At 42.5% G+C, this 27,153-nt stretch overlaps 1 protein-coding gene across 1 annotated transcript in view; it reads left to right on the top strand.

Moving 5' to 3' along the window:
• Positions 1 to 27,153, top strand: part of PLEKHM3 (pleckstrin homology domain containing M3) — a 170,390-nt gene that overhangs the window by 78,193 nt on the left and 65,044 nt on the right. Inside the window, exon 6 of the mRNA XM_090282988.1 lies at positions 12,792 to 12,855. Within this exon, the coding sequence (XP_090139114.1) occupies positions 12,792 to 12,855 (64 nt within the window). The remainder of the gene's footprint in view (positions 1 to 12,791; positions 12,856 to 27,153) is intronic.

Genomic DNA, 27,153 nt, shown 5'->3' with positions numbered 1-27,153 from the left:
TACTTTCCAGTAAATATGTTGTTTGTTCTGTACAACAGCCCTTATGGGTAGGACAGATGGTATTTAGCAAGACAAGAAAGAACCCTGTGACTCTGAGATGCTATGTGACTTGCCTGAGGTGACAAAGCTGGTAAGCAGTAGGGCCACAGGTTTTCTATGGCTCAGATCACTGCTGCTTTCCCAGGCGCATTTGCTATTGGTGATGGTGATGTCCAGAGGTCTCCAGACTCCTAAGAGGAACTGTGTTTCATTCTCCTGAAGCCCTGATGGAGGTCATCTAGGCGAATGTGAAGGAGGGCAGGGAGGTGGCACACAGCACTGTCCCGTAAGTGGGGAGGTGGGATGGTGATACAGGCACCCTTGAGCTCACGGCCAGCTCAGTCGGCTTTGGAGAGGAAAGCATGACAACTGTCTTTGCGTCACGAGTTCATTTTCTCTAGTCACTGTTCACCAGACTGTTGCATTTCACAGACCTACCTATAGGGTTGTCTTATATATATAAGGCAAAACAAACTTAAACATTACCACCTGTTTCTCACCATCATTTCATAAAAGAACATAGTAACACACACACACACACACATTTGCATATATATATATGTATATAGGCAAACAACTTCAGAAATCAAACAGTTTTATAAAAATCAAACAGATTTAAATTTATTCTACTATTCTTCTTTTTTCTCATTTTACCTTACACTGCTAAAAACATCACCAGACTGATACCAGCTGTTTGGACCAGCTTTTCAGAAATCCTGATTTAAGTCATATTTTCTCTTCTGAGTGAAATGAAGCCATCCAGTCCAGGGAAAGACATTGTAGAAATTAATGTGGGTGCTTGAGCATTTCTCATTCTCTGTCAAAGTGTGGTTTGGGGACAGGAGGTGCCTGGTGAATCCAAAGTTTCGATTATGATATGAATTTAAAACTGGTTTTTCTCCAGCACTAGTTGAGGCCAATTGGCAACATTAAGCCTATTCTGCCAGTTGCTTAAAGCAGAATTGTGTCAGTTTAGGTGATACATCGGTCCTACTTGGCTTAGACTGTTCTGAAGCAATTTAACAGCTTAATTGGGAGTCTCAAGAGAATATGAAAAGTGATTCTTCTACCTTCTAAACAACCTTTTCCTCTCTTTGGTTTCACATTTTATTTGAAATTATACTTATATCCAGCATTAGTTCTCAGTGACATAATCAGCTTTACTGAACAATGAGAAATATCTATCATAAAGATAGCCATTTTTATTAACATTATTTATCCTGGTGATTACCAGGAAAAAATGAGTGTACGTGTGTGTTGCAAGAATCTCATTGCTCCTTCTTCCTTCAAGGAAAATTCAGCAGCTTGCTAAGCTCTTAGAGGAGTCCCCATAAATGTCACCTGATTTACCAAGATTCTCTCCCCACTCCTTCTCTTGTTACCCCAGGAAGAGCTGTCTTTCTAGTTAATTCACCGGAGGGGAGCTAAGTTCAAAGCTTGAGGTGTCCTTGGGACTCCTATTAATTAATGTGTCCAAAACTGAGCTCCTGCTATCCCTGCCTCCCCTCCCATTACAAACGGTTCCTCCTGCAGACTGCCCCATCTGGCTTGACAACCCCTCCATCCATCCAGGTGTTCAGGCCGAACTCCCTTCTCTCACATTCCACATCCAGTCCATCAGCAACTCCTGTCAGCTCCCCCTTTCAAATATATCCATTCGTCACTGCTTCCACTGCTACCGCCCAGGGCCACGCCACTGTCTTTCCCCTGAATTGTGTCCCCTGAATCATTACAGTCTCCCCCTTCAGTCTGGTCTTAAGAGTGCAGCTAGAGTTGACGTGTAGATGGGATGACGTCACGCCTGATCCAAACCATCTAATAGCTTCCCCTCTTTCTCCCAGTAAAAGCCAAGGTCCTATGTGGTCTCGTCCCCCATTACCTCTCTGCCCTCTTCTCACTACTTTCCTTCTCATTTACTCTGTTCCAGTCACACTGGCCTTTCGCTGAGCACACCAAGCGGGCTCCTACGTGAGCTATATACTTGTTTCTTCTTGCCCCACATAACTGCATAACTTACTTTCTTACCTCCTTTATGTCTTTACTCAACTCACCTTAATGAAGCACCCTTGACCACTCTTATTTAAAGCTGCAACCAATGAACAGTCACAGGGATGTAAAGTACAGCATAGGAAATAGAGTCAATAATACTGTAATAACTATGTAAGTGGCAAATGGGTATAAGACTTATGGGGTGATCATTTTGTAAAGTATATAAATGCTTAATCGCTATGTTGTACACCTGAAACTAATATAATATTATCTGTCAACTGTAATTGAAAAATAAATTTAAAAGAAGAATAGTGACATTAATCTGAAAAAAGTTTGAATGAAAAACATTGCAACCGTTGTCACATACTTCCTGTGCTTATGTCTTTTCAGCTTATTACCATGCAACGTGGTACTTTATTTTGTCTGTGCTCTGCTCTGAGGCCATTATGTGCAGATACGGAGGCTGTGCTTTGCTCCACCTGTACAGTCATATGCCATGGCCCTGCTCTGCCCGCCGGATGTAAGCTACAAAGGGCATGGCTTTCTCTCTGTTTGGTTCACTGTGGCATCCCCAGGGCGTACACCATACCTGACATATATATAGTGGGAACTAATAAATACTTGTTGAACAAATTAATTAAATGAATATAGAGTACTAGCACCAAGATTCCACCCACTTAATCTGGTGGAATTACAAAAAATAAATACTGTTCATCATAGAAAACCAAAATATTTAAGAAAGCCCGCATTATTCTGCCACTTTGGTGCATATCCTTCCAGACTTTTTCCTCATACTGTATATACTACTTTTAACCCAATCACATCACTTAATATATTGTATCTTTTTATGCCAGTAACTTTGTCTAGAGCATCATGAATCACTGAGCGAAAATCGTGTTTTGCTGTGTGTGAGCAGACCTATGTATTATTGACCTTGGAAGAAGAAAATGAGCACGTTATTCAGTGTACCCAACAGAAGATTGCATGAGCTCATAATAAATTAGTTGGGAGAGATCATTTCAGAGCAACACCTTCTCTTGTCCCCTACCTCACCCCCCTCAAAAAGTCAGACATGTTAGCAGAGGGGTTTCTGTTACAGAGAGAAAAGATTGCACACTGTTCTGAAGTGAATACACTTCATCTAGAAGGCCAGCTTAGTAAGAGTATATCTCTTGGGGTAGCCTAGTTCTTAAAACACAGTCTACGCAAACTGGACTTGTTGTGCCTCTGAGCTGCATATGAGGAATACCTTATAACTGAAATCTGAGATATAAATGTGCAGTTATTAGCCAACAAAGTCTGGTTAACATTGAATTTTAGAAGGATAAGCCCATTTTAACAACAGTGTTATCACAAAACTAGTCTCATTAAGGACCAGTAATTATTAGCACTTCCAAGTGTACAGATAACCCTTTTATTAAGCTCAATAAATGAATACAACTCATATTCTCTGCAAGATTTACTATTAGCCTGCCTTTGTGGCTAGTTATCAAGTTAGCTAATTAAGGGTCATTAACTGCAGTTGAGGCTTCAGTCTCAACAGATTAGCTGTATGAACCTATCAAGACTCAGAAACTACTAAAACACAGAATGTCATTTTGATCGTTTTTGAAAGCAATCATTCTCATTCCACATCAAGAATGCCTTTTCCCTTGGATAACTTCCAGAACTCAGGTTGTGAAGTCGTCTAACCTCCTGATCTCCTAATAGCTCTTCCCCCTTCATTTTCTCTAGAGATCTCATTCCTCAAATTATAAAAATATCTATCCGCACTCTAGAAGGGATCTGTAGCCTCTCTAAAAAAAAGACAATGTTGTTCAGAACTTAACATAAATAAGCTTTAAAAAAAGAACTCTGGCAAGTTATATGTTAATTTACTATAATATACACATAGCTTTTTATTTACTGAGAAATCCTTCAGAAAGGTAGAAAGTGATTCTATCTTACTCTGAGATTAAATGAAATATACATAAATTAAAATCATTTTCTAAGAAACAACAAAAAATAAAACTTAGTGCAGCAAAAATGTTATATTCCTGGAACTGTTAAAAATTTACCATAAGAATTTGAGCTAGGATCCATAATAACTATGTTATAATCTGTCACTCTTATAATCAGACCCCAGAATAATCACAGCCAAAATTACTTCCCAAGTATTTCTACTCCAGGGAGATTGTTGCTAAGAAATTTAAGCACAATTTCTGAATGAGTGGGTAAAAGAGACCCTTATTTCCCATAATCATCTACCAAGATATAATATTTGATGCAATCTTGCCACTTTTTCATCCAATGAGATTAGCAAAATGAGTTATCTAGAAAAAATGATTGAAGTTTGTTTCTTCCACACGGGTTGCTATCAAAATATCTGCCTTTGATTTCAAATTGTTTTTCCATTAGCTGGGAGCATGGCTGGACATGTGAGTCCTATCCCCATCCAGCCTAATGTAACTATTTGAGGAAGAGTTTGCAGCTCATATCAAGGACACCAAATTATACCTCCCTGGGGATGCTTTGCAGTGCTTTTTGCTGATCCCAGTGCAGGTGCATGTGCCCGCCAAAAGAGACACTGAAGCTCGCAACTCAGTACAAATTACCTACCCCGGAGCACGTATTCTTGGAAAACACCATAATAATACATGAATAAATGGTTTTCCTTTCTATATTATTCCTGATGCACCTCTATCCATATTCTTCCTATAGGTCCTTTTAATTTAGAATCAAAATTGGAGGTTTTCTTTGGTGTTGTATTATCTTTTGACTTAGTGTGTGTGTGTTGGTGGGGGTGTCTCTTCTTTAAAGTCTATTACATGTGTTGTGATAGTCCCATTGCAAACTTTTTTTTTTCCATATTAATCATCGGGTTTTTTAATGCCAGTTGTGCAACTCTAAGAACTGAGCTTCAGGGAAATGGCAGTATTATTAAATCTATCAAAATCCTGCAAAAAGGGTCTGCCTACTTCAGAGCCTGACTTGGTTCCTTTTCTCTCATAGCATCAGGGCTTGGTGGCAGCTGAGTTGAAGTCCTCAGAAATTAGTAGGTTAAATGAGTCTTGATGTATTTGACTCAGTGTCCTGGTACAAAATGGAATGAGGACCCCCTACCTTTTTGGTAAAGACTCCTGCCTTTGATTTCTTAGGCAATTATCTCTGCATTTTTAACCTCAAGTACCAGCTGCATAATATAAGGGCTCTGAATCATGTATGATCTTTTCCCTTAATTTTCATCTTTTCTCACCTTTCTCATTAGAGCCATCTATAATGAAGCCTGAGTTACCTTCTCGGTGTGTCAGGCAATTCTAAAGATGAGAACATAGAAAACGCTGGTACGAGAAATGACCGTGTTACTTGGTTTTCATGACCCTTTAGCAGCTTTCTTCATTGTTCTTTGGTATCAGAGAACGTGATAGTGCCACCTGCCAGGGACCGGTGAGTGAAATGCAGAGTTGATTCTCCTCATGTTTGCCCTTTGGCTCCTGTGTCAGGTCCGACCAGATGAACTTGCACTGGCATGAGCAGGGCTGTCCTCGTGGTTGGCCTGCTGGAGAAGGGCTGTCAGACCTGATGATTAATTGGCTTGCAGTGCAGTGAGGTCACTTAATGGACAGAAAATCCAAAACACAGCAGCCTCATCAGAAAACAAAAGGCAGCGCCCCACTGCAGCAAAAATCCTGTTTACCAGACGATTGCTAAGTCAGGGCACCTTCAATTAGCTTGTAGCTTTTGGTTCCTAATATGTTGAAGTTTGGAGGGAACGTTGGAGAAATCGATGATTACCTTTTAACATTTTAGTAAAAATTTGAAGCATTTCCATTAAGAAAATGCAGTGTGTGTGTGTTTCAAAGAGCTGTGTGTGTGTGTGTGTGTGTTTCAAAGAGCTTCCAGCTGGTTCCCATCCCAATTCCTTGAGGTCTTTCTGGGGCCAGGCTCCCTCAGTTATCCCAACTTTTGTATCTGCAGCTTCTGTTCCTACACTGGCTTCTCCGTTTTATCATGTAAATATGCCCAAGTCTCTCCCACATTCAGGAAAAGAATCCTTTGTTAGCCCTACATCCTTTTTTAGTTATGGACTAGTTTCTCTTCTTTCCTTCAAAGTTAGCTTCTTACAAGACTCATCAGCCCTTCGCCCCTCTGCAGTCGGGTTTCCGTCTTTCTCCCTTGAACCCTCTGTCTGAGGTCACTCGTGGATTCCTGTTTGCCAAATCCAGCAGGCACTTTTCAGGCCTTGGGAGAGTCTTTCCCGTATCATCTGACCTCTCTGCTGCCTTTGCTGCCACTGACCCTCTTCTTCCTTGTTGAAATTCCCCCCTCCCCTGATTTCCCTGATGCTGGCTCTTCTGCTCTTTCTCCTCCCTGGCAAGCTCTTCCTTCCCAGTCTTCTTCCTGCAGCTACTCCGTGAACAGTACTGTTCTGCCAGGGCCCAGTCTTTTCTGTTGCTCTAATATGTGCTCTCCTGGGCTATGATTCATTCTCATGGCTTCACCCAACACCGGTAGGCTGGGGACACACACATTTCCTATGTGACTCTGGACAACTCCACTTGGCCATTTCACTGACATACCTAGCCCTCTGCCCTGACAACTGAGCTAACTTTCTCCCCAAACACAGCTCCTCTTCCTTGTCCCCAGTGTCAGTAAATGGGACTGCCATTTACTGACTGGACCTAGCTAGAAAACTGTGAGTCATCCCAAACTCCTTCCTGGCCAGGCACTTCCTGTTAGTCATCATGACCTGTGCATTTCTCGCGAACCGCAGGCAACCATTTAAATTCTGTTCAGGCCCCCATCATTTCTCATCTAGTTTACCAAAAACACTATCCATCCCTTCATTCTCCTCCCCCCATCCTGTCCTGCCGACATTGTTCTTTTAAAGGCACAAATCAAGCCTTGTCATTCTCCTGTTAGAGGCACTTTATGGCACCCCATCTATTTTAGGGCATTCAAGACCTCTCATGTCTGGCTGCATCCTGCCTTTCTGAGCTCACACCCTGCAGCTGCCCCACCCCAGCATGTACACATGGACAGCTCCTTCATCTGCACAGGCAGCTGGTTCTCTTGAGAGGCTTATACTCCCTCTGGCCTCTCTGCTCTTAGCCACCAGCATTCCCTCTACCTGGAATGCCCATCCTTCCGTTTGCCTAACTCAGACTTGTCAGTTCCCTGAGGCCTTTCCTGACTAGGTATTCTGCAGGCTTCCCTCACCCCCACACACATGCCTACAGATCTCAGCGATGCACCTTTTTTGAACTGGAACTGTTGCTTACATGTCTATTTACCCCCCTGGTCTGCATATTCCCTGATGTTAAAAAGCTTCACTTGGACTTCAAGTCTCCAGGGCCTAGCACAATGCCTTTCACATGTCAGGTTCCCAGCATCTGCTTATAGCAATGAAATATATGCTGATTTGGATCCTGATTCTAGGTTTTCACCATAGTGACAACTCACAGAGGTCATAAGGCTGGACTTTATTTGCATTAAGTTCATGGGAGATATGATCACACGTAGTGTTTTCTGACAAACAGTGCAAATAGTCATCCATTCTTTCTTGAATTCATTAATAGTAAAAATTAATGCCAACCTGACTTTCTTAAGGGGATGCCAAACTTTGCCTCCCAGACATAAAAGGCTCCCCAAGCAGTCCTTGAAGTGGCTGTAGATTTATCTCTGCATCTCCTGCAGAGCCTCTTCCTCTCCTAGTCAGATCTGCCTGAGGCAGCTTAATGCTACCTGAGCATGCCTTGGGCCTGCGGGTTCCCATAACCCCTTCCACTACTCAGAGTTTAAGGGGAACTGGGCCCTAGGAGTCCCTACTTGTTCCATCCCTTTCCTAAAAAGCTCCCATCCAGAGAGCCAACTCATACCTCTAAGGCGCAGCAGGGAAAAATCCCTTGGCGTCCCCCGATGGGAAGTTGCGGAGGCTTTTCTGGGTTTGGTTTTTAAGTAATTCTTTACCCTGTGGATGGTCTGCCTAAGGAAGATATTCAGAGAATGTCTTGTGAATTCACTGTATCTTGAAGACAAGGCAATGGGGAAGATGAAGAAATTGACAGCAGGCATAAGCCTTAAGTTACCTGACTCTGCCTTCAAAACCCCAACCTCCTCTAAGCAGAAGAGTGTGTCTCTACCTCTAAATAGCTGCAGAATATCTTTTTCTTCTTTTACATTAAAAAGCATCACTGTAAGAGACACATTTTAATATCTCTCAGTCTTCCCTCTCAGGAAATTTATTCTCATATTTGACTTCAATGCTTTTGTGCTATAATATCCATCTTCCAGAGAGAAAAAAAGGGGATTGGCATTATCTGGACTAAAAGTCTCTTTTTTTTATGGCCACCACTAAATCTGTACACAACATGTTCTCCAGACACAATAAGCTTAGTGCCTTTATCTTTTCTGTATATATTGCATTTTCCAGTTCTTTATGTCTGTTATGACTGACCTCATGTGAATTATAGTATTAGATATGAAAAGTGATCAAGAGGAGACAGTAGATAAGGTGCTGCCGGAGGGGCTTGGAAGCTCTTCTAAAGGGAGCGAGAAGACAAACCCTTGTGAAATGTATTTACACACATAAAAACACTAAGTAAATGCATAGCTAACTTTAGCTGTATGAATAATGTTGAAGAAATATTAGAGATGACTGTGCCCAAAGTTGGTTGGTTATTGTGAGAAGAATAAACTGTTTGGAAACAAGAAGGGCCCAGCCTAGTAAGAAAAAGCTCAGAAATAAGTACACACATCTATGACAAATTAATTTACAACCAAAGAGCCAAGAATATACAATGGTGAAAGGACAGTCTCTTGAATAAATGGTGTTGGGAAAACTGGACTGCCACATGCAAAAGAATGAAGCTGGACGATAAGCTTCTTGACATAGGTCTTGGCCATGATTTTTTTAATCTGACACCAGAAACAACAAAAGCAAAACTAAACAAGTAGGACTATATCATCAAACTAAAAAGCTTCTGCACAGCAAGCCATCAACAAAATGAAAAGACAACCTACTGAATGGGAGAAAGTAATTGCAAATCATATAGCTGATAAAGGGTTAATATCCAAAATATATAATATAAAGAACTCCTACAACTCAACTACAACTCCTACAACTCAATAGCAAAACACCAAACAATCTCATTAAACAGTAGGTAGAAGGTCTAAATAGTCATTTTTCCAAAGAAGCCAATAGGTATGTGAAAAAATGCTCCATATCACTAATCACCAGGGAAATGCAATCAAAACCACAATGAAATACTGCCTGACACCTGTCAGAATGGTCATTATCAAAAAAATTTTTTAAAGTATTGGTGAAGATGTGGAAAAAAGGGAACTCTTGTGTACTGTTGGTAGGAATGTAAATTGGTGCAGCTACTGTGAAAAACAGTATAGTGGTACTTTAAAAAAATGAAAAATAGAACTACTGTATATTCCAGCAATACTTCTAGGCATTTATCTGAAGAAATGAAAAGATATATGCACCCCAATGTTTATTGCTGCATCATTCATAATAGCCAGTTATGGAAACAATTAGAAAATGTGGTGTATATATACAATGGAATATTATTCAGCTGTAAAAAAGAATGAAGTTTGCCATTTACAACAACATAGATGAGTGGACCTTGAGGAACTTATGCTAAGTGAAATAAATCAGACTGAGAAAGACAAATACCATATAATCTCACTCATCTGTGGAATCTAAAAACAAAACAAAAAACAAAGAAACCAAGCTCATAGATACAGAGAACAGATCGGTGGTTAACAGGTGCATGGGGGGTGGGGGGGTAAAAAGCTATAAACTTCCAATAATAAAATAAGCCATGGATGCAGTTAATAATACTGTATTGCATAAGTGCTGAATGTTAAATAGACTTCCTGTGTTGATTATTTCACAATGTATACAAATATCAAATCATTATGTTATACACCTGTAACTAATATAGGATGGGGCAAAAGTAGGGCTACACTTGTGAGTATGCAAAACACAGAGTTCATTCTTGTATTATTTATTAATTATTGTATTATTTTCCATACAAATGTAAATCTACTTTTGCCCCACCCTGTATAATGTAATAATATATGCCAATTATATCTTAATATAGCTTATCTATTATATCTTAATAGAATTTTTTTTAAAAAACTGAATATTGTCTTTATTGCTCATCGAGTGTGTTCATTGACATATCTACCAGCAATTAGCACAACACCTGGCTTATTTTTGGCACTCAGTAAGGGTTTGTTCACTAGATAACTGACTGGCTGTAGTACTCTACAAAGGGAATACCAGTGTGATTCGGTTTGTAAACTTATAAATAATTCTTATATCCTCTATGCTCACAGTCACAGACTTTTTGGGTTTTGGAGCAGAGAGAACTTTTAAGTGACAAAACACAGATACATACCCTACATTTGTCCCTGCTGCAGTTCATCCTAGTTGCCGTTCCCCTTCTAACTTTCTCTAACTCACCTATGTTTGTACAAAGCAACAGAAGAGGCAGAAGCTAACTTTGAAATGATTTTCCATTCTATTCACTTGGTTCACTTGTTTATCAGCTTTGCTGCCACCTTGCTTTCATTTTACCCTATATAAGGGATTTCATTAATAAGCAATTACCTTTGGGAAAGATTGTGCCTCCCGTTCAGACATCCTCTGTCCCTGTTCTAGATTATCATACATTGCTCTTGTCATAGTCCCACTGAAAGACTGTGTCCTGTGATTCCTTTTTTGCACATATATTTGGGTCTCTAGTCTTCTTGCAACTAACTGCCTATACACACACACACACACGGTAGTCCCCCCTTAACCATAAGGGGTATATTCCAATGCCCTCAAATGGATTCCTGAAACTGTGGGTAGTACCAAACATTATAAACTGGTTTTTTTCCTATGCATATATATCTATGATAAAGTTTAATTTGTAAATTAGGCATAGTAAGAAATTAACAATAGTCAATAATAAAATAAAGCAATTATAATAGTAAAATAAGGATTATATGAGCACAAGCACTGAGATACTGCCACAGTTAATCTGATAACCAGGATAGCTACTGAGTGAGTGAAGGATGGTCAGCATCTACAGCATGGATACACGGGACAAAGGGATGACTTACATCCCAGGTGGGACACAGCAGGACAGTGTGAGATTTCACCACGCTACTTAGATCGATGTGCAGTTTAAAGCTTATGAATTATTCCTGGAATGTTCCATTTAATATTTTTGAACTGCAGGTAACTGAAACCATAGGAAGTGAAACCACAGATAAGAGAGGACTACTGTATTTTTGTTAAAACCTTTTTTAAATGCAATGTTGCACTCAGGATTGGATCCTTGAATAGAAAAAGGACATTAGTGAAATAATTGATGAAATCTGAATGAAGTCTATAATATACAAAATAGTTCATTTTTTAGTTTTGATCAATGTACCCTGGTTGTATAAAATGTTACTATTAGGGGGTGCTGGGTCAAGGGAGGAGGAGTGGCTTAATCTCTAGGATTTGTCAAGTAATGCATACTTAATTGAAAGACTAAATAGTAATTTCCTAGTGAACTGGATGGGTATTAGGTCTGTGGTTGTAAACTCTGGCTGTGCTAATTATTAGCAGAGTTTTTGTTCTGTTTAACACTGATTTCTGAATTCTACCCATGCATATGCCCTCTTATATTTTCTAAGAGCTCCCCAAGTCATTCTCATAGATAGTCAGGGTTGGGATCCACCATGTTAGACCATCCAGAAATAAATACCCCACTCATTACTCTCTTTCAATAATCACACGGTATAATTATTATCAGTTTATGTACTGTTCCCTCACTTGACTTTATGCTTCTTGAACTCAGATACTAGGATTGTCTTATTCATAATTGTCTTCCTAGTGCCTGGCACATAGTAGACAGTCATAAATGTTAATTTAATAAATTGGTGGTTTCTTTCTTTAGGATGCAAGAAAATTGCATAGTACCATATAAGACAAAAAGAGAAAATGCTAGAACCATGAATTTTGGGGTGTGTGTATATGTGTAGTGTTATTTTCTAACTCTGCATTTTGGTACCTGTCTCCTTATCTATAATCTATTGTGGTTTTTTTCTTTTTTAAGTTCACTCACTGTCATTTACCTAAATGCTATGAGTCGACAGCAGCAAAAGATATTGGACTTGGTCAGGGAGTCCCAGTTTGACCTATTTTGTTCCATTATTCCCATTTTTACCTAGGTTCTAAAACTTATCATCACTACATGTAAGAGGATAGCTCATTGATGTGATACTGAGCACGACTGTCCCTGCTAAGGAAACCCATAGGAGCCTCCCGACAAAAGGCACATACGGTGCCACCCCAATGATTATTCTCAACTCCAAAATCTATTAAATGAGACACAGAATAACGGAGCTGGAAAGATATTTAGAGAATGGAGTTCAATAGTGAAGAAGCTGAAGTGACTTGCCTGACATGACGCAGCTTGTTAGGGACACAGCTGGTACAAGAAACCTGGTGCTCCGGCTCTCAGGCTGGACCACTCCATGGCACTACAGCACCTCGGATTACATTAGAAATCAAAGATCAAATTTTTACTTCCTTCTTGCTTTCTGTATTAGGAAGAAAAGTATCTGAACAAAAGGGTCCTGTTACAGATTTCTCAAAGGGTAGAAGGAGGATTATAGGTGGAAAGGGGAGGGGGCAGACGAAAAGGATCTTGAATGAGGCTGAAACTCACAAGAAAAAAACATGTGTTTGTGGCAGCACCACCGTTCATTTGTGTTCCTGTCCTCGTTTTCAGAATTTTCCCCAGAGAATACCTCCTTCAACAGATCCACCTGTACTCCCTCGCCGATCTGCAGCAGGTGAGTACTCAGAGGGGCCATTTCATTTCTGTTCTCTCCCTGGGAAAGTGTCTCTGTTGGTTATGGTCTTGGCACCAAATTCAGCCACACTGGGGTAGTTTCCTTTCAAGCCCTGATAATTGAATAATTTCTCTTCAGAATGGAAAAAATAAACAGTATAAAAAGATATTCCAGGACAATAAAAAATATTGGCAAGGACATCAGGAAATTGGAGCTCTCACCCACTGCTGGTGGGAATGTAAAGTGGTACAGCCACTGTGGAAAAGTCTGGCGGTCCCTTGAAGAATTCAAGTTACCATACGACCCAGCAATTCTCCTCCTAGTTATATACCAACAGGATTGAAAACATATGTCCACTTTAACACTGATACATGCATATTCATAATAGCTAAAGAGTAGAAACAAGCCAAATATTGGTCAGCTGATAAATAGGTAAACAAAATGTTTTATATCCATGCAATGGATTATTATTTGGCCTTAAAAAGGAGTCCAGTACTGATATGTGTACAACATGAATGCACCTAGAAAACATCATGCTGAAAGAAACCAGACAGAAAAGAATATGTATTTTATGATCTGTTTAAATGAAATGTCCACAACAGGCAAACCCATGGAGATAGAAAATAGATGGGTGGTTGCCAGGGCCTGGGGAGGACCTGGAATGAGGAGTGGCTGCTGATAGTCCAGGGGGTCCTTTGGGGCTGATGAAGACTTCCTGGAGTTAGAGAGTGGTGCTGGTTGCACAACTTTGTGAGTATGCTAAAGACCACTGAATAGTATACTTTAAAAGAGTGAGTCTTATGGTATGGGAATTGTAGCTCAGTAAAAAAAATTGTACAGGGAAAAAAGATATAAAAGCAGTGAATATATTAAACTCTTTGTGCTCAAGCCAAACAGTTGGATGACTTTAAATTTTAATACAACATAATAAAGCATATAAGAGTCAAAATAATCTTTTTTATACTTTTATTAGGGTATGTCCTTTTAATGATTGACAGGTTAGCAGCCAGGAAGAAAACCGACATTTGTTTATTCAACCCCAAGTTCTGAGTATGGTAAGCTTTGGTTAATCATTTAAATCAGCAACTCCCTCCCGAAGAGGACACTAAATGAAGGCATATCTATTGATTGTTTCAAGAGTTAATTAAAAAATAATAATTGTGACAACTTTCAGAACATCTCCAACTACTGTGATTCTGTTCTTTTGTTCATTGTTTTCCTCTCTGATTGTTTTACCCAGAAAAAATGAGGTCAGCTAGAAAGCTGTACAGATTCTTCACTCATATTAAGACTTTTTAAAAAATCTTAAAAGTAGTATAAGCTTAAGACTTCTGTGTTCTCTTTGTCTCCCAGAGATAGGAAATTTATTTTAAATGGTAGAAATAGTATTAGAGCAGTTAGAGACGTCGGAGAGAATACTCGATGTTTAAGTTCCACTTGCACATTGATTTTATACCTGTTTGCACATATCAGCTCCCTCCACTCTTTCAGTCCTGCCTGCCCATCACTACATGATCAAGCCACAGTGATCTGCTGGCTGGGGGGAAAGGGATCTCTTTTTAATCATGATTGCCCGGTGGTGTTCAAGGGGAAGCATTGATGAAGATACCCGTTATGCATTTATCTGTTTTCTAGGACTACCTGATCATAGTATCTGAGGACCAGACTTACTTGAGAAGTATGTTTAAAGGCCCTGATATATTCCATAAAAGTGGTTGAAATAGAATGGGTGGGCTCCAAAGTGAGTCCTCTTTGAGGTAGCCTTTGAAAAATGAGTTTTGAAACCAGATTAAGGGAAAGAATCAGAGTAAGTCCATATTCTTTTTAGAGTGTCAAAGTAGTGTCCATTTGACATAATAAAACCTGCTCTTTAAAGCTTTCCCATACCCTGCTGTCTTTTCTTTTTCTTTTCTTCTCCATGTGATAGTCAAACCATACATGCCAAGTGGCTTACTTAAAACTTGGTGGACCAGACCATTAGCCCCCAGAGTCCCATAAGCTGCTTAATCAGTTTTCAGCCTCAGCAGTCAAGTGATAGAGGTAAAGCAGCAGCCCATCAAACTCCCTGTGGGCGGGGCAGCTGGAGCTCCCTGCATCCATTTACTCTAACCTGGTTCTTTGTGCCTGGCTTTAAAACCTGCAAACTTATCATATTTAGAAGAGGTTTAATTCAATTACTTTTCCTGCCTGGGGTGGGTTGAATTGGATTTAGCTTTTGATCTGTCTTCATCTAGGCTATCAGTACTGAAGGGCACCTCCACCCCATCTAACCTTGGCTTCTGAGTAAATTTAAGGCATGGTTTCTGGATCTGAACTATTCTTGCAAGTAAATAGCTAAAGGAAGGGAACACATGGAGGAAAAGAAATACTGTTGCTTTGTGATACAGCATCTTAATGGTAGCAGGTGACCCAACTTAACTGACCCCTCGGCCAGCCCCATATTGTCCTGTACCCTTCTGGCCTCCATCGGACTCCTTCGTCATCCTGTTCCATGTCAGCCTCAGGAGTTTCAGAGTAAGTTATTTCTCCCCACTTCATTTCTCTCCTCCCTCCTAAAATGAAGTTCTTTATAAAAGCAGATCTTTCGCTCATATAAAATAGCTATAGAAACATGCATTTCAGCTTATAAACTTTTCAAGGGAGGGGAAGATAAACTAAAAAGCAAGTAACTAAAGAGTTATAGGTCTCAGTAATAATATAAATATCTTTCCTAAAGGCAGATTCCTTTCTACAAATTTCTCAAGTGAATTTGATAATAATACCTTAAATAAAGATGCTGAAGGAATTCTGGTTCAAAAATATTTACAATCTTTTTATCTCTCTGTCTCCCTTCTGTCTTCATTTTTAAAAGTAACAACCCTAAAGTTTTAGCCAATAGACTCAGTTCAAAAATTTGGCTCAAGATTTCAAGCTACCTTAATGCTTCTGATGTTACATTCAAGACAGTTTTTCCCCTTCGCATTATTTGGATTAGCTGGCCTCTTTGCATGCATGCTCCCCTATGGTCCTGCACTTGGACCCCAGTCAACAACTTAGCACAGACTGACACTGCTGAACAAAGGGAACTCCCTTGAGTTGTTCTGGGAACTGTTGTCACCTGCCCACTGGCCAGTGAGTGCCAGTTATTGGCAAAATTTATAGCTTATGCTGGTACTGACTCCCTCATTGTCTATTTATTCCACCAGCAATTGAGTTGCTCACTGGATTTTACTGGCACACTGTGAGAGCAGTGGTGTGAGAGTCGCTACCTGACTCATCAGTGGCAGCGTTGTGACATGTAGCGTGTGAGATAAGAGCCAAGCACGTCTCCTGACCTAGAAGCAGGGCCAAGGAAGGGAGCAGAAGTTGGGGGCAGAGGCTTTCCAAATCCCAGGAGCTGGGGGCTCCACCAGCTTGAGTTACTCATTTCTTCAGTTTGGAATTTCAGATGAATATCTGTTCAGTAAAGTAGAAATTGCTAGCATACAAAATCCTATTAAATCTGCACTCTTTGAATATAAATTGACATAAAATAAAATCTTATAAACAGACACTTTTCTTTTAGGAGGTGAGAATGCATTGTGGTTTTTTGGAACTGGCAGGCAGTTCCTTATAAAGAATTTGGCAGGCAGTGACTACGCATATGTGAACAAATGGACAAGTATTGGTGCATGTTTTTTTAATCTATAAATCTCAAGATTTATTTTCCTTTAAAAACTTAATTTGTAATTTTCAATTACAGTTTACTTTCAATATTATTTTGTATTGGTTTCAGGTGTACAGCATAGTGGTTACTTTACAATGTGTTCCCCCAATATTTCCAGTGCTTATGGGTGCCTGTTTTGAATGGGGAAACTGAGGTACTGCTTTTTAAGAGCTTTCTCCTGGTTTGATACTTTGAGAAGGGGAAGCAGAATACAATCTGTGTTTGTTATTTTCAGTCTATCCATCATTATCACAACCCATGGACGAGCTTTAAGATGGGAACACGCTAAAAGAGACGCTCCCGTCAGCCAGCAAGAAGAGCGCCGCCTCTCCACGCAGGCTTCCCACTTTCCCTGTGAACCGTGGGACAGCCGGCTCCTTACTCACAGCCCCTGAGCTATTCTAACACCGATAAGAAAGTTCCACATTTTACCCGTAGAATACATTAGTATATGTAAGTTAATGTTCAAGAGATTGTAGGTGCTCGGAAGGAGCAAATCAGAACCCTGGTTTAATATGTCATTCCTCGTTCTGTGTAAGTGATAGGAGAATTCTTCTAAAGTTCCTGCTACTTGCTGAAAGGAAAGGTCAGATTTAACGTCTAAATTTTGGCTACCCATGCTCTTGTGACAAAAACCTAAAATGTATATTAATGACTAACGCTTCTGGTGTTACTCACCTTTGGGGCATATGTAAGTTAAGCACTGAATGATTCTGTTTGTACGTGATTCATGAGAAAGGGTACTGGATGATCCCAGGGGGGAGGTGGCCAGTTAGAGTAGCCCCTCCCCACCCATTCCCTCCACCGCCCACCCCTTCACCTCCTAACACACACACCCCTCTTGTGAGACAATCTGAAGAACTGACGTCCCTATTGTTCACCTTCTCTACATTTTCAAACTAGACTGTACCTTCAGGTTAAGACAATTTATATTCTAGCTAATATGAAATATATTACCTGAGAAGAAGAAATTATTATTTTGGCACAAATTCATTTGTCTTAGTAATAAATTGAAAGCATAGCATGACATTTGAGGGGCGAGAGATCTCAACAGATAAGATTTACTGATGAAAAAAAGATGGAAAAGTCTGGAATTTGGAGTACTTACTAAAGAGATGTGAAGTGGGAAGGATGCCAGAGAGGGGGACCCATAGCGCTCGAGAGCCGTGAAAAGAGAGAAGCGTAAATCGAATGCAAACTACCTTTCTGGAGTTGCCTAGAATGGTCTGAGCTATTTGTTTTATGCTAACACAAGAAACACTTATACTAAGCGACTGGGTATGTACTTTCCATGAATCGATGGATAGGTGGATGTATATACACACACGCTATCTTAAACTCACTAGCTTCTTCCCAAAAGAAAACCAAACTTATTATTTTAATGTTAGCCCCTAAACAAAATATTGGAACTGCTGATCTGTAAAATAATAATACACAGAATTCTAAAACCTCTGCTTTTCATATGTCAGAGTAATGACGAGTTGTTCAATGCTGCAAACTTCCTGCACACTCAGCATTCCTGAACAGCTGGCCGACTTCACAGTTAAATTTTTGCTAGTCCTCCGTACCCATAGACCTTAGGAATCATCATCTGTGTGACCCAAACATTTGTCAGAATTGGCCTCTGAAGAAATAAAACAAATAGTGGTCCTGCCTTGAAGATTTTCTAGTGTTTTCTAGCTAGTGAGTATGACCACCAAAAGGCAACGTTTTAAGGCATTTCAAGGCCAATTTTTAAAAACATACTTTACTGAATTCTTTCCCAAGGAAGTTATGCAAGTTATTTTGCATGACCCTGCCTCACCAGCAAACACAGACTCAGAGACTGTTGTCCCCTGTGGGCGCTATTCAGAGTCAGCAGACAGAGGCCGAGCCTGAGTGGGCACCCGGCTCAGCTGCCCTTTCACCGGAGAAGTAACAGGTGATGGTCTTTGCCCACACGGAGGGGTACACAACCAAGTCACCCGTCTCCAAGCCTCAGGAGCCCGAGAAACTTGTATTCATAGCCTCTCAGCACCCCTGGTCCCATGCCGTTGTCCACCCAGATGTTATCAGGCAGGATAACTAATTAGGGCCATTCGGATTTAACAAGCAGAAAAGCAAAGCATGACAGCTTGCCTGTGCTGTGCTGTGGCCAGCTCCCATGTCACTGCCGCCGTCACTGCCTTCAGAAACCCCTGAGCATAACCGGGGGTGAGACAGGATGAGGCCTCCAGTGAAACGCCTCTGAATCTCTGCCAACTGTTTTAGCCAGGATTGTTCCAACCAGTTAATGAATTAGGAAAGAGGACCGTTATTTGTGGAAAAGTCATGCCTTTTAAATAAGTGGATCTTTAACAAGTGATCTTTCAAGGGGGAAAGGAAGGGATTGAATGTTATTCTCTGAAGGGTGGGCAGGCTGGCAGCAGAGCAAATCGAAAGTCATTGTTTTCTTGGAGAGCAGGTGAACGCTGGGTACATGCCGAACAGTTCGTGCCTCGTGCTCAGCCTCCCAGGACGTTTTGGATCTTGGGTGGAGAGAGGAGTGACAGCTACTGCTAAGTGCCAGGGCGGGAGCCTGGGTCTTCCGACTGCTTCCCAGAGGCCTCAGCCTTTGGAGCTCTGCTGCTCATGACTACTGGGTTTTGGTGTTTTGGTCGTGGGACCAATTAGCTGAGTGAGTTAAAGTAGTTGATTAACAAGGTGCTGATACAGATTGTTCTTTATACCAGCTGGGTAGTCTTTGCCAGAGAAAACTTTGTGTACAGACCCAGGCAGCACACCCAACTGTGTCCACACACCTGGGCCACAAAGCAGTGAGGGCCTGGGGAAGGCAGGCGAAGGCTGTGGCAGACAATGTGGCTAGCTGAGGGCCGAGTTTCTGCTGGATTGGGGAAACCAGGTCAGAAAGATGACTGTGTTGTGAGTGTTGGATAGAGCCTTGTCCTCCAGGTAAGGAAGAGCTTGGTTGGGATCAGGATTCCAGAAGCCAACCCTGAGCCCTTCAGGTGTAAACAACATTGTAACAGATGAGGATACAGCCACAAGATTAAATAGTGTTGAGTCAATGCTGAAATCTCTTTTCTGGGGGTCCAGTTACCTGGCCCCCATTTCTACTTTGGCATCCAACTATCTGGATAAAACAAGTGGTGGAATTGGACTCTCCCCTGCCTGACCCCTTGGCCTGCACTTCACATATAAATTTGTTATTAGTCACTAGGAACACGCAGGAAAGGATTTGGATCAAAACCCATCACAGGGTCAGAAAAACACTATTGGTTGGTTAGTAGTAGTTTGGGTTGCCATATAACAAATTACCCCAAACTTAGTAGCTTAAAAGTCAACCTTCACTGTGTCCCACAGTTTCTGTGGGTCAGGAACTCAGGGTCAGTATAGCTGGGCAGTTGGGGGATGGAGTCTATTAGGAGGTTGCAGTCCAGATGTTGGTCAGGACTGCAGTCACCCGAAGAAGCCTTTGACTTCCAAGGTGGGCAACTCCCACAGCTGGCAAGTTGCTGCTGGCCATTCGTGGGGGGCCTCCACTCCTCCCACCTGGGCCTCACCACAGGCTGCTTTAGTGTCCTCGTGACACGATGGCTGGCTTGTGCGTGACCTGGAGCATGAAAGCCAGGTGAAGTTTCAGAAGTCAGAGAGCTTCACTTCTGCCACATTGTGCCCATTTGAAATAAATCACAAAGTTGGGCCCACGTTTAGGGTAAAGAGTATTAGACTCCACCTTCTAAAAGGAGACTTGTGGAAGACTGTTTTAGAACCAGAATATCCTGTAACAATTGCATTTTGTATTTGTATTTTGTTTGACCATTTAGAAAAGCATTATTCCCAATCAACTTTGTGAGAGAGGCAGGTCTGCCTTTTTAATACCCCCTTTAGAGGCAAGAAAACCAAGACTGAAAAATCAGCTGTCTGGCCGGAGCTACAGAGCTTCTGCTCAGTGACTACACCGAGACTGAAGCTGAGATTTTCAGACTGCTTGAGCGAGTGTCACAGCACGAAAACCAGGCAGGCTCTTGAGTGATCTCATACTTGCCATGCTTATGGCACAGAGATAGATACAAAGGGGAAAATACTTTTTAAAAGTTCAAGAAAAGAGAAATATGAGGTCAGTTATGATTCTTGTAGTTATTGCCTATATACAGCCTGAGAGGCATAAGGAAGCAAACGTTCCCTTTGCATATATGATACACTCACAGAAAACAGCCTCAGCCCCAGAAAGGCATTTAGGTCCTTCCTCCTCCCACTTACTGTATTTCCCTGGTCAGGCTTCCCTTATGCCAGCAACAGCCAACATGAGAGGGAGCCTGAAGAGCCCTCCTGGTTCTTCCTTTCTATTCTATTCAAGTCACCCAATAAGTATTGAATGCCTTCTGTGTGCCAGGCACTGTGCTAGGAACAGAGTTCACAGTCTAATGAGACAGACAGACAAGCATTTTTTAAGTCAGTAGATTTGAACACTTGTGAAACACATTTAAGCAAGCGTAACAGGTTCTATTCTGTGAAGATAGCCACAGCAGTATCTTTCATCCCATGTGCCCTTCTTACACTGTGACTTTGACATTCCTGTCATTAAGAGGTGGCGGCGAGGGGGCGGGGGCGATGTCTGTGTACCCCTTCCCTGTATTTGGATGGGCCTGTGAACATGGAGGTGATGCTATGTGACTTCCAAGACTAGGTCATAAGATGATACAACTTCAACCTGGTGCTCTAGGGAGACGCTCACTCTCGTTACCCAGCCACCATGTTAACTAGCCCACGAAGAGTCCTGGCTTATAGCCATTATCAACCACCAAGCATTTGAGTGAAAATACCTCCAATGATTCCCACCCCTAGCTTTCAAGGGGGGCTACAGATATCATGGAGCACAGACAAGCCATTTCCACTGTGTCCTGCCTGAACTCTGACCTACAGAATCTAAGCATAATAAAATGATTGTCTTACACCACTCAGTTTTGGGCTAATTTATTTTCAGCAATAGTAAGCAGAACCCTCATAACTCAGCTGTCAGAGAAGACTTCCTAGAAGCTGTGCTTCTAAATTGAGACATGAGCCAGGCAGAAGGGAGTGGGAAGAGGTCTTTCGGGCCGTGGTAACCTCAAACCCCTCAGTGACCTAATCCACACTGTTTCTGTCATGGAGACAAGCAGGAGAAGCTCTTCATTACTGACTGTGACATTTCTGAAGAACGTTTTGTCTGTTTGCTTCAGGATTAGTTTGATAAATTATCTCAACAGACATTCATGGAATGAGTATGATGGGATCGCTTCACTTGCTTCAGAAATGACAGTGTTATAGAGTCCTTGAAAGAGTCTCCAACCTAGAGCTGTAAAGAGTGTAGAGCTTGTAATCCTTCCATCCTCACCTGTGCACCTGAAACATGAACCCAATTTTCTATCACCAGACCCCTGGCCGGCAGTTTTCCCCCTGTTCATTTATTCATTTAGCAAACATTTATTAAGCACATCCTCTGTGCCCAGAGCCATGGTGATGTTGAAGTTGAGAGCTCGTTTTCTCAGGAAAAGACGGGTGATTCTTACTGACTGTGGTCAAACTCCAGTACTGCACCTGCGCACTGAGAACTTCCAGTGTGAGGCTGCCCGGGATTCTGCTCAAACTTGTGATGACCAGAGGATTGTTACCCTGGGATGCCTCCTGTCAGCCATCCTGCCTCTTTTACTGTTGGCCTGCAGGGGGCCAGAGGGGTCACAGGAAGGCTCTGTTCAGTTAGGTGATGAGGGCTTAGGATGTTCTAGCACTTTCACAGAGTCCATTCACTTGATGATGCTCCAGAAATGGAACCAGGAAGCATGGCAGCCTCGTGAGACAGTGTTAGCACGTCTCAGCCAAAACTGTTGGCTGCATGTGATAGTGGCCTGCAGTTCCATCTGCATTTGGAACTTGCTGCTTTTTAACAACATCACCCCATCTTTCTGAAGAAAAAATAGGAGGTAGCTCCTGCCATTATTGTTTTTTATTTTAATTTCTGGCTAAATCCTACTAGGCCATCAACCCATTTGCTCCTGGAATGTTAAGCAAGATACAAAATCATTCGTGACAGCAGGGAAGGTCTCGATAGCGCAGCAAATAAAGAAAAGAGAGAGGCAGCAGCCTGGGTCGTTCAGGAAGCTGCTGCAGCATTAATAAGCCTGGACTCCTGGAGCTGTTGAACAGGTTTCATGTCCCTCAAATTCACTTTCTTCCTGAGAGCTAGTCATTCATCTATTCACCCACAGAAAAAAAGGCGGTGATAAACACCTGTTATGTGCCACCTACAGTGTCAGGTGCTGGGGACAGGATAGGAAAGGGACAGCTGTGCTAGGGTGCCAGGGACATCGGGAGGGGCCACCCAACCAACGCAGTTTACATTTTAAAGGAGAGAAATAACGGCTTTAGAACAGGATTTAGTTGATCAGAAACCTGCAGAGGCCAGGCAAGTGGCATCTGTGCCCAAAGCAGGGCCAAGGTGAGGCTTCGAGCCGTGATGAGAAACCAGAGGGAGCATCCCCCTCTGAATGGGGCAGGACAGCTGTTACTCAGTAGCCACAGAGTTTCATCCCTTCCCGTTTTCCAAGAGGAGCCGGAAATCCGTATTTTTATGTGAAATTTCTCAATATTTAAACACTCTGCAGGCCAAACAAAACACAGCCACTGGTTTTGACCTCTGCTTTGTAATAGAGAATGCCTGCTTTTGTTCCGTCAAAATAATGAATGCTCAATTACGAGAAGGAATTTGGAGGTTAGGGCTAGATCGTGCTCCTCAAAGGCCTGCAGACCCCATCCCAAACTCTTGAGATCCTAATTGACAGACGTGCACAGGCTGACAGCTGGGCTCTGAAAGTGGACACACACAAGGAAACGGGCAGGCTATTCCAGGTCACTTTGCAAGGTCAGGGCAGCAATGCAAACATTAGGCATGCTGAACACAAAGGTCAGGTGGCGGCAAGGAAGCCCTCCGTTTCCCTGAACTGTTGATTAATAAATCATATTCAAACGGTAGCACCAGATTCTCACTCCTTGGTACTGCTTTGTGAGGAGGAAAATTAAATAAGAAATCAAAATTAAGATGGCCATCAGGAGACCAGCAAGCCAGCGTGAGGCCAACATGGGATGAATTTTCTGCCTGGAGCAAAGGTCACCAAAGAGGTAATGATTCCTGACCTTGGACATTGCAAAGGGGCTAGATGGCACAGTGATTAGGTGCTGGGGCCTTGGAGCCTGGCTGCCCACACTCAAATGCCAGCTCTCCGGATTCACTTAGGTGACTTGGCACAAATCACTTCTCTTTCCTACCTCAGGAAGCACTTCATCTCTGATGTGGGGAATAATAGTATCTTTCCCAAAAAGCTTCTATGAGGCTCAGAGGAGAGCCTCTTAGAATCTGTTTGGGCAGCTTATACCTGAGTCTTGACCTCTAACTTTCATTCCCAAACAACATGAATTTCAGCACCTGTTCCAGCTCCTCCACCAACCCTGGGCTCTGTGCAGCTTGCCAGCACTGCGGCCAGCATCTGAGCAGGCACCAGGGACTTGGGCTCCCCCACCTCCATGTCCCACTCCACCAGTGTCCGGGGTGACCGGTGGCCTGCAGGCCTGGCTGTGGGGAAAGCAGGGTATTTGGCAGGCACAGGGGGGTCCAGAGTGAGAAGGAGACTATGCAGTGCCTGAATGACTTCCTGGCCTCCTACCTCAAGAGGGTGAGGAGCCTGGAGGCTGATATCAGAGACTGGAGAGCAAAATCCAGGAACACCTGGAGAGGAAGGGACCCCAGGTCAGAGACTGGGGGCATTATTTCAAGACCACGAGGACCTGAGGGCTCAGATCTTTGCAAGCTCTGTGGACAATGCCCGTGTCCTTCTGCAGATTGACAGTGCCCGTCTTGCTGCCAATGACTTTGGAGTCAAGTATGAGATGAGCTGGCCATGCAATAGTCTGATGGAGAGTGACATCAGTGGGCTCTGAAAGGTCATTGATGACAACAATATCACTTGGCTGCAGCTGGAGACAGAGATCAAGGCTCTCGAGGAGCAGCTGCTCTCCATGAAGAAAAACCACGAGTAAGAAGTAAACTGTCTACAAAACCAGATTGCCAACTCTGGGTTGACTATGGCGTTAGCTGCCCCCAAACTCAGGAACTGAACAAGATCATAGTGCATATCCAGGCCCAGTGTGACAAGCTGGCTCGGAAGAACCGAGAGGAGCCAGACAAGTACTGGTCCCATCAGATTGAAGAGAGCACCACAGTGGTCACCTCACAGGCCACTGAGACAGGAGCTGCTGAGATGACACTCACGGAGCTGAGACGTACAGTCCAGTCCTTGGAGACTGACCTGGACTCAAGGAGAAATCTGCAGGCCATCTTGGAGAACAGCCTGAGAAGAGTGGAGCTGTGCCCTGCCAGGCGGAGGGAGCAGCAGCTCATGGGATCCTGCTGCACCTGGAGTCAGAGCTGGCCAAGCTCCGGGCAGAGGGGCAGCGCCAGGCCCAGGAGTATGAGGCCCTGCTGAACATCAAGGTCAAGCTGGAGACTGAGATCACCACCTCCCGCCACCTGCTGGAAGAAAAGGAGCACTTTGACCTTGGTGGCATCCTAGACAATAGCAACTCAATGCAATTCATCCAAAAGATGACTACCTGCAGGACTGTGGACAACAAAGTGGTGTCTAATGTCAACGGCACCAAAGTTCTGAGGCGTTAAGGCAGCAGAAGTCAGACATCCGTTGAGGGGCAAGAGGCAAATAAAAAGGTCAGAAATAACTGGGGAAAAAAGAAACAACTCTCTGTGACACCTAGGGCTGAGGAGATATGAGCTTTCCCAGTTGTATAAGGACTGGTATTAGTGTTGGTATGAGACATGGCACTTTCATAAGTGGCTCCCTGTAGCTTTCTTCTGTGTCACCCAAAACTCTGCATTTATGGACACTAGCCACCAACTATTACCACAGAAGTGTTTGCTACACCCCAGTTGTGGCCCTCAGATTTTGCAGGGGTGTCTAGGCTATGGGATTCTGCTGTAGCAGTAGCTATGCAATAACCAGGTGGACCCCACCTTGGTAGGGAAAGGTCCCCCAGGCCCAACCCCACCCCCGCCTCCTTGTGGCCCTAGACTACCCTTCCCGTGGTGGCCTCACGGAGGAATTGCACTTGGAGAGCCCACCCCAAGGCAATGAGATCTCCCTAAAATTGTGCTAGAGCAGTCAAGCATGGCCCTCTGAGCCTCATCGCCTTTCTTTGGTCTTGCTGAGAGGACTTCAGAGTTTGAACCCAAAGGCTGGTTTGGGCTTCCCCAAAATGGTAGACACCTTCAGCACCCGTCTCTTTGAAAAAATGCATGCCCTTGCAGTGGATTGTGCAAAGATATCTTTTCAATTCTGTAGACTCATGGAATATTTTTTGTGCTTCAAAAAATACTGAGTCTACCCTATTACTGCAGGCATAGAAGGGAGGAGCTCACTAGACTGAAATGTTGGCAGAAACAAAGAGAACCCATGTGTCTTCCCACCTGCAATTATCGTTTTACTAGCTTGTAAAGCACACATAGAATTTGCAGTACATTCTTCCCTTGCTGTGGGGGAGAGGCCCTGCTGTGAGTGTAATTGGCTTTCTCGCTTCCTTTAACGCTGAGGTGGGAGACAGCTTGGACTGAAGGGTCTTTACTCTTAGCATTAACTGATGTTGAATTGTGCTTAAATTCCACACAGCTCCCTGAATGTATGTGTTCCATTAAGTCTTAGGAGCAGAGACACAGCCTACCTCTGAAAATATCCCCGTCCCTGTCACTTCTTAGGGTTTTATAAAAGCTGAGATGCTTTTCTTTTCTAATGGATTTTAACTTAACCCTCATAGGGATTATTCTCAGTGCTGTTAACCAGTGTGTTAAAGATATATGGTATCTTTAAATTACATCCAAATTTGGACCACTTTTTTTTTTTTCAGGCTTTGGCTTTGTACTATATCTGTTCCCTAAAGGAGAATCACAGTCATATTTGGATAGATACCACCTTCCTCACTTTACCTCTTGAGACTTAAGTTTCCTCATTTGTGAGGTGAAATGTTGAATTGAGCAATTTTTACAGCCGCTTCCAGCTTTAGAACCTGGGTTCCATGACTTTTGATACTTGAAAAGCAATTATATTACTTATATCTACTTTCTGGGGTTTCCCAGCCAGTTTGCATAAAGCGGCCAGGCTGTGGGCACAGCAAGGACCTGAGAACTAGAGCCAGATCTCAGCCCCTTCAGTTCCAAGTGACGAATATCAGGACTTTCATTTGCCAGAGGTCAACTGATGATTTGCTTTTTTTGTCATTAAATAGCTGTTTCAAGCATGTTCACAAATATGATACGGACAGTTTATATAAACAAGTTAACTATTTTGATTTTACATATTCCTTAAAGACAGATACATTATCTTCTTAATACCTTATTATCCAGTGGCAGTTAGAATAATACCCAGCACACAAAAGTTATCCAGTAAAAATATGCAGAAGATAATATGCCATCTAGCAAGTTGGCTGCATCATTCAGGTTATCTGGTGAACCGCGATGTTGGTGTTTGCGTTGGGGTAACAGCAGAGAGCCCATTGCCAGTCAGGTGTGCATAAAGGACAATAGAAGGATGGGG

This window comes from Furipterus horrens, unplaced genomic scaffold (genome assembly GCF_987537825.1).
Source record: "Furipterus horrens unplaced genomic scaffold, mFurHor1.1.pri manual_scaffold_1, whole genome shotgun sequence".
NCBI classification, from domain to species: Eukaryota; Metazoa; Chordata; class Mammalia; order Chiroptera; family Furipteridae; genus Furipterus; species Furipterus horrens.
The sequence above is the reverse complement of the archived record's forward strand: the minus strand, read 5'-3'. Positions and strand labels throughout refer to the sequence as shown.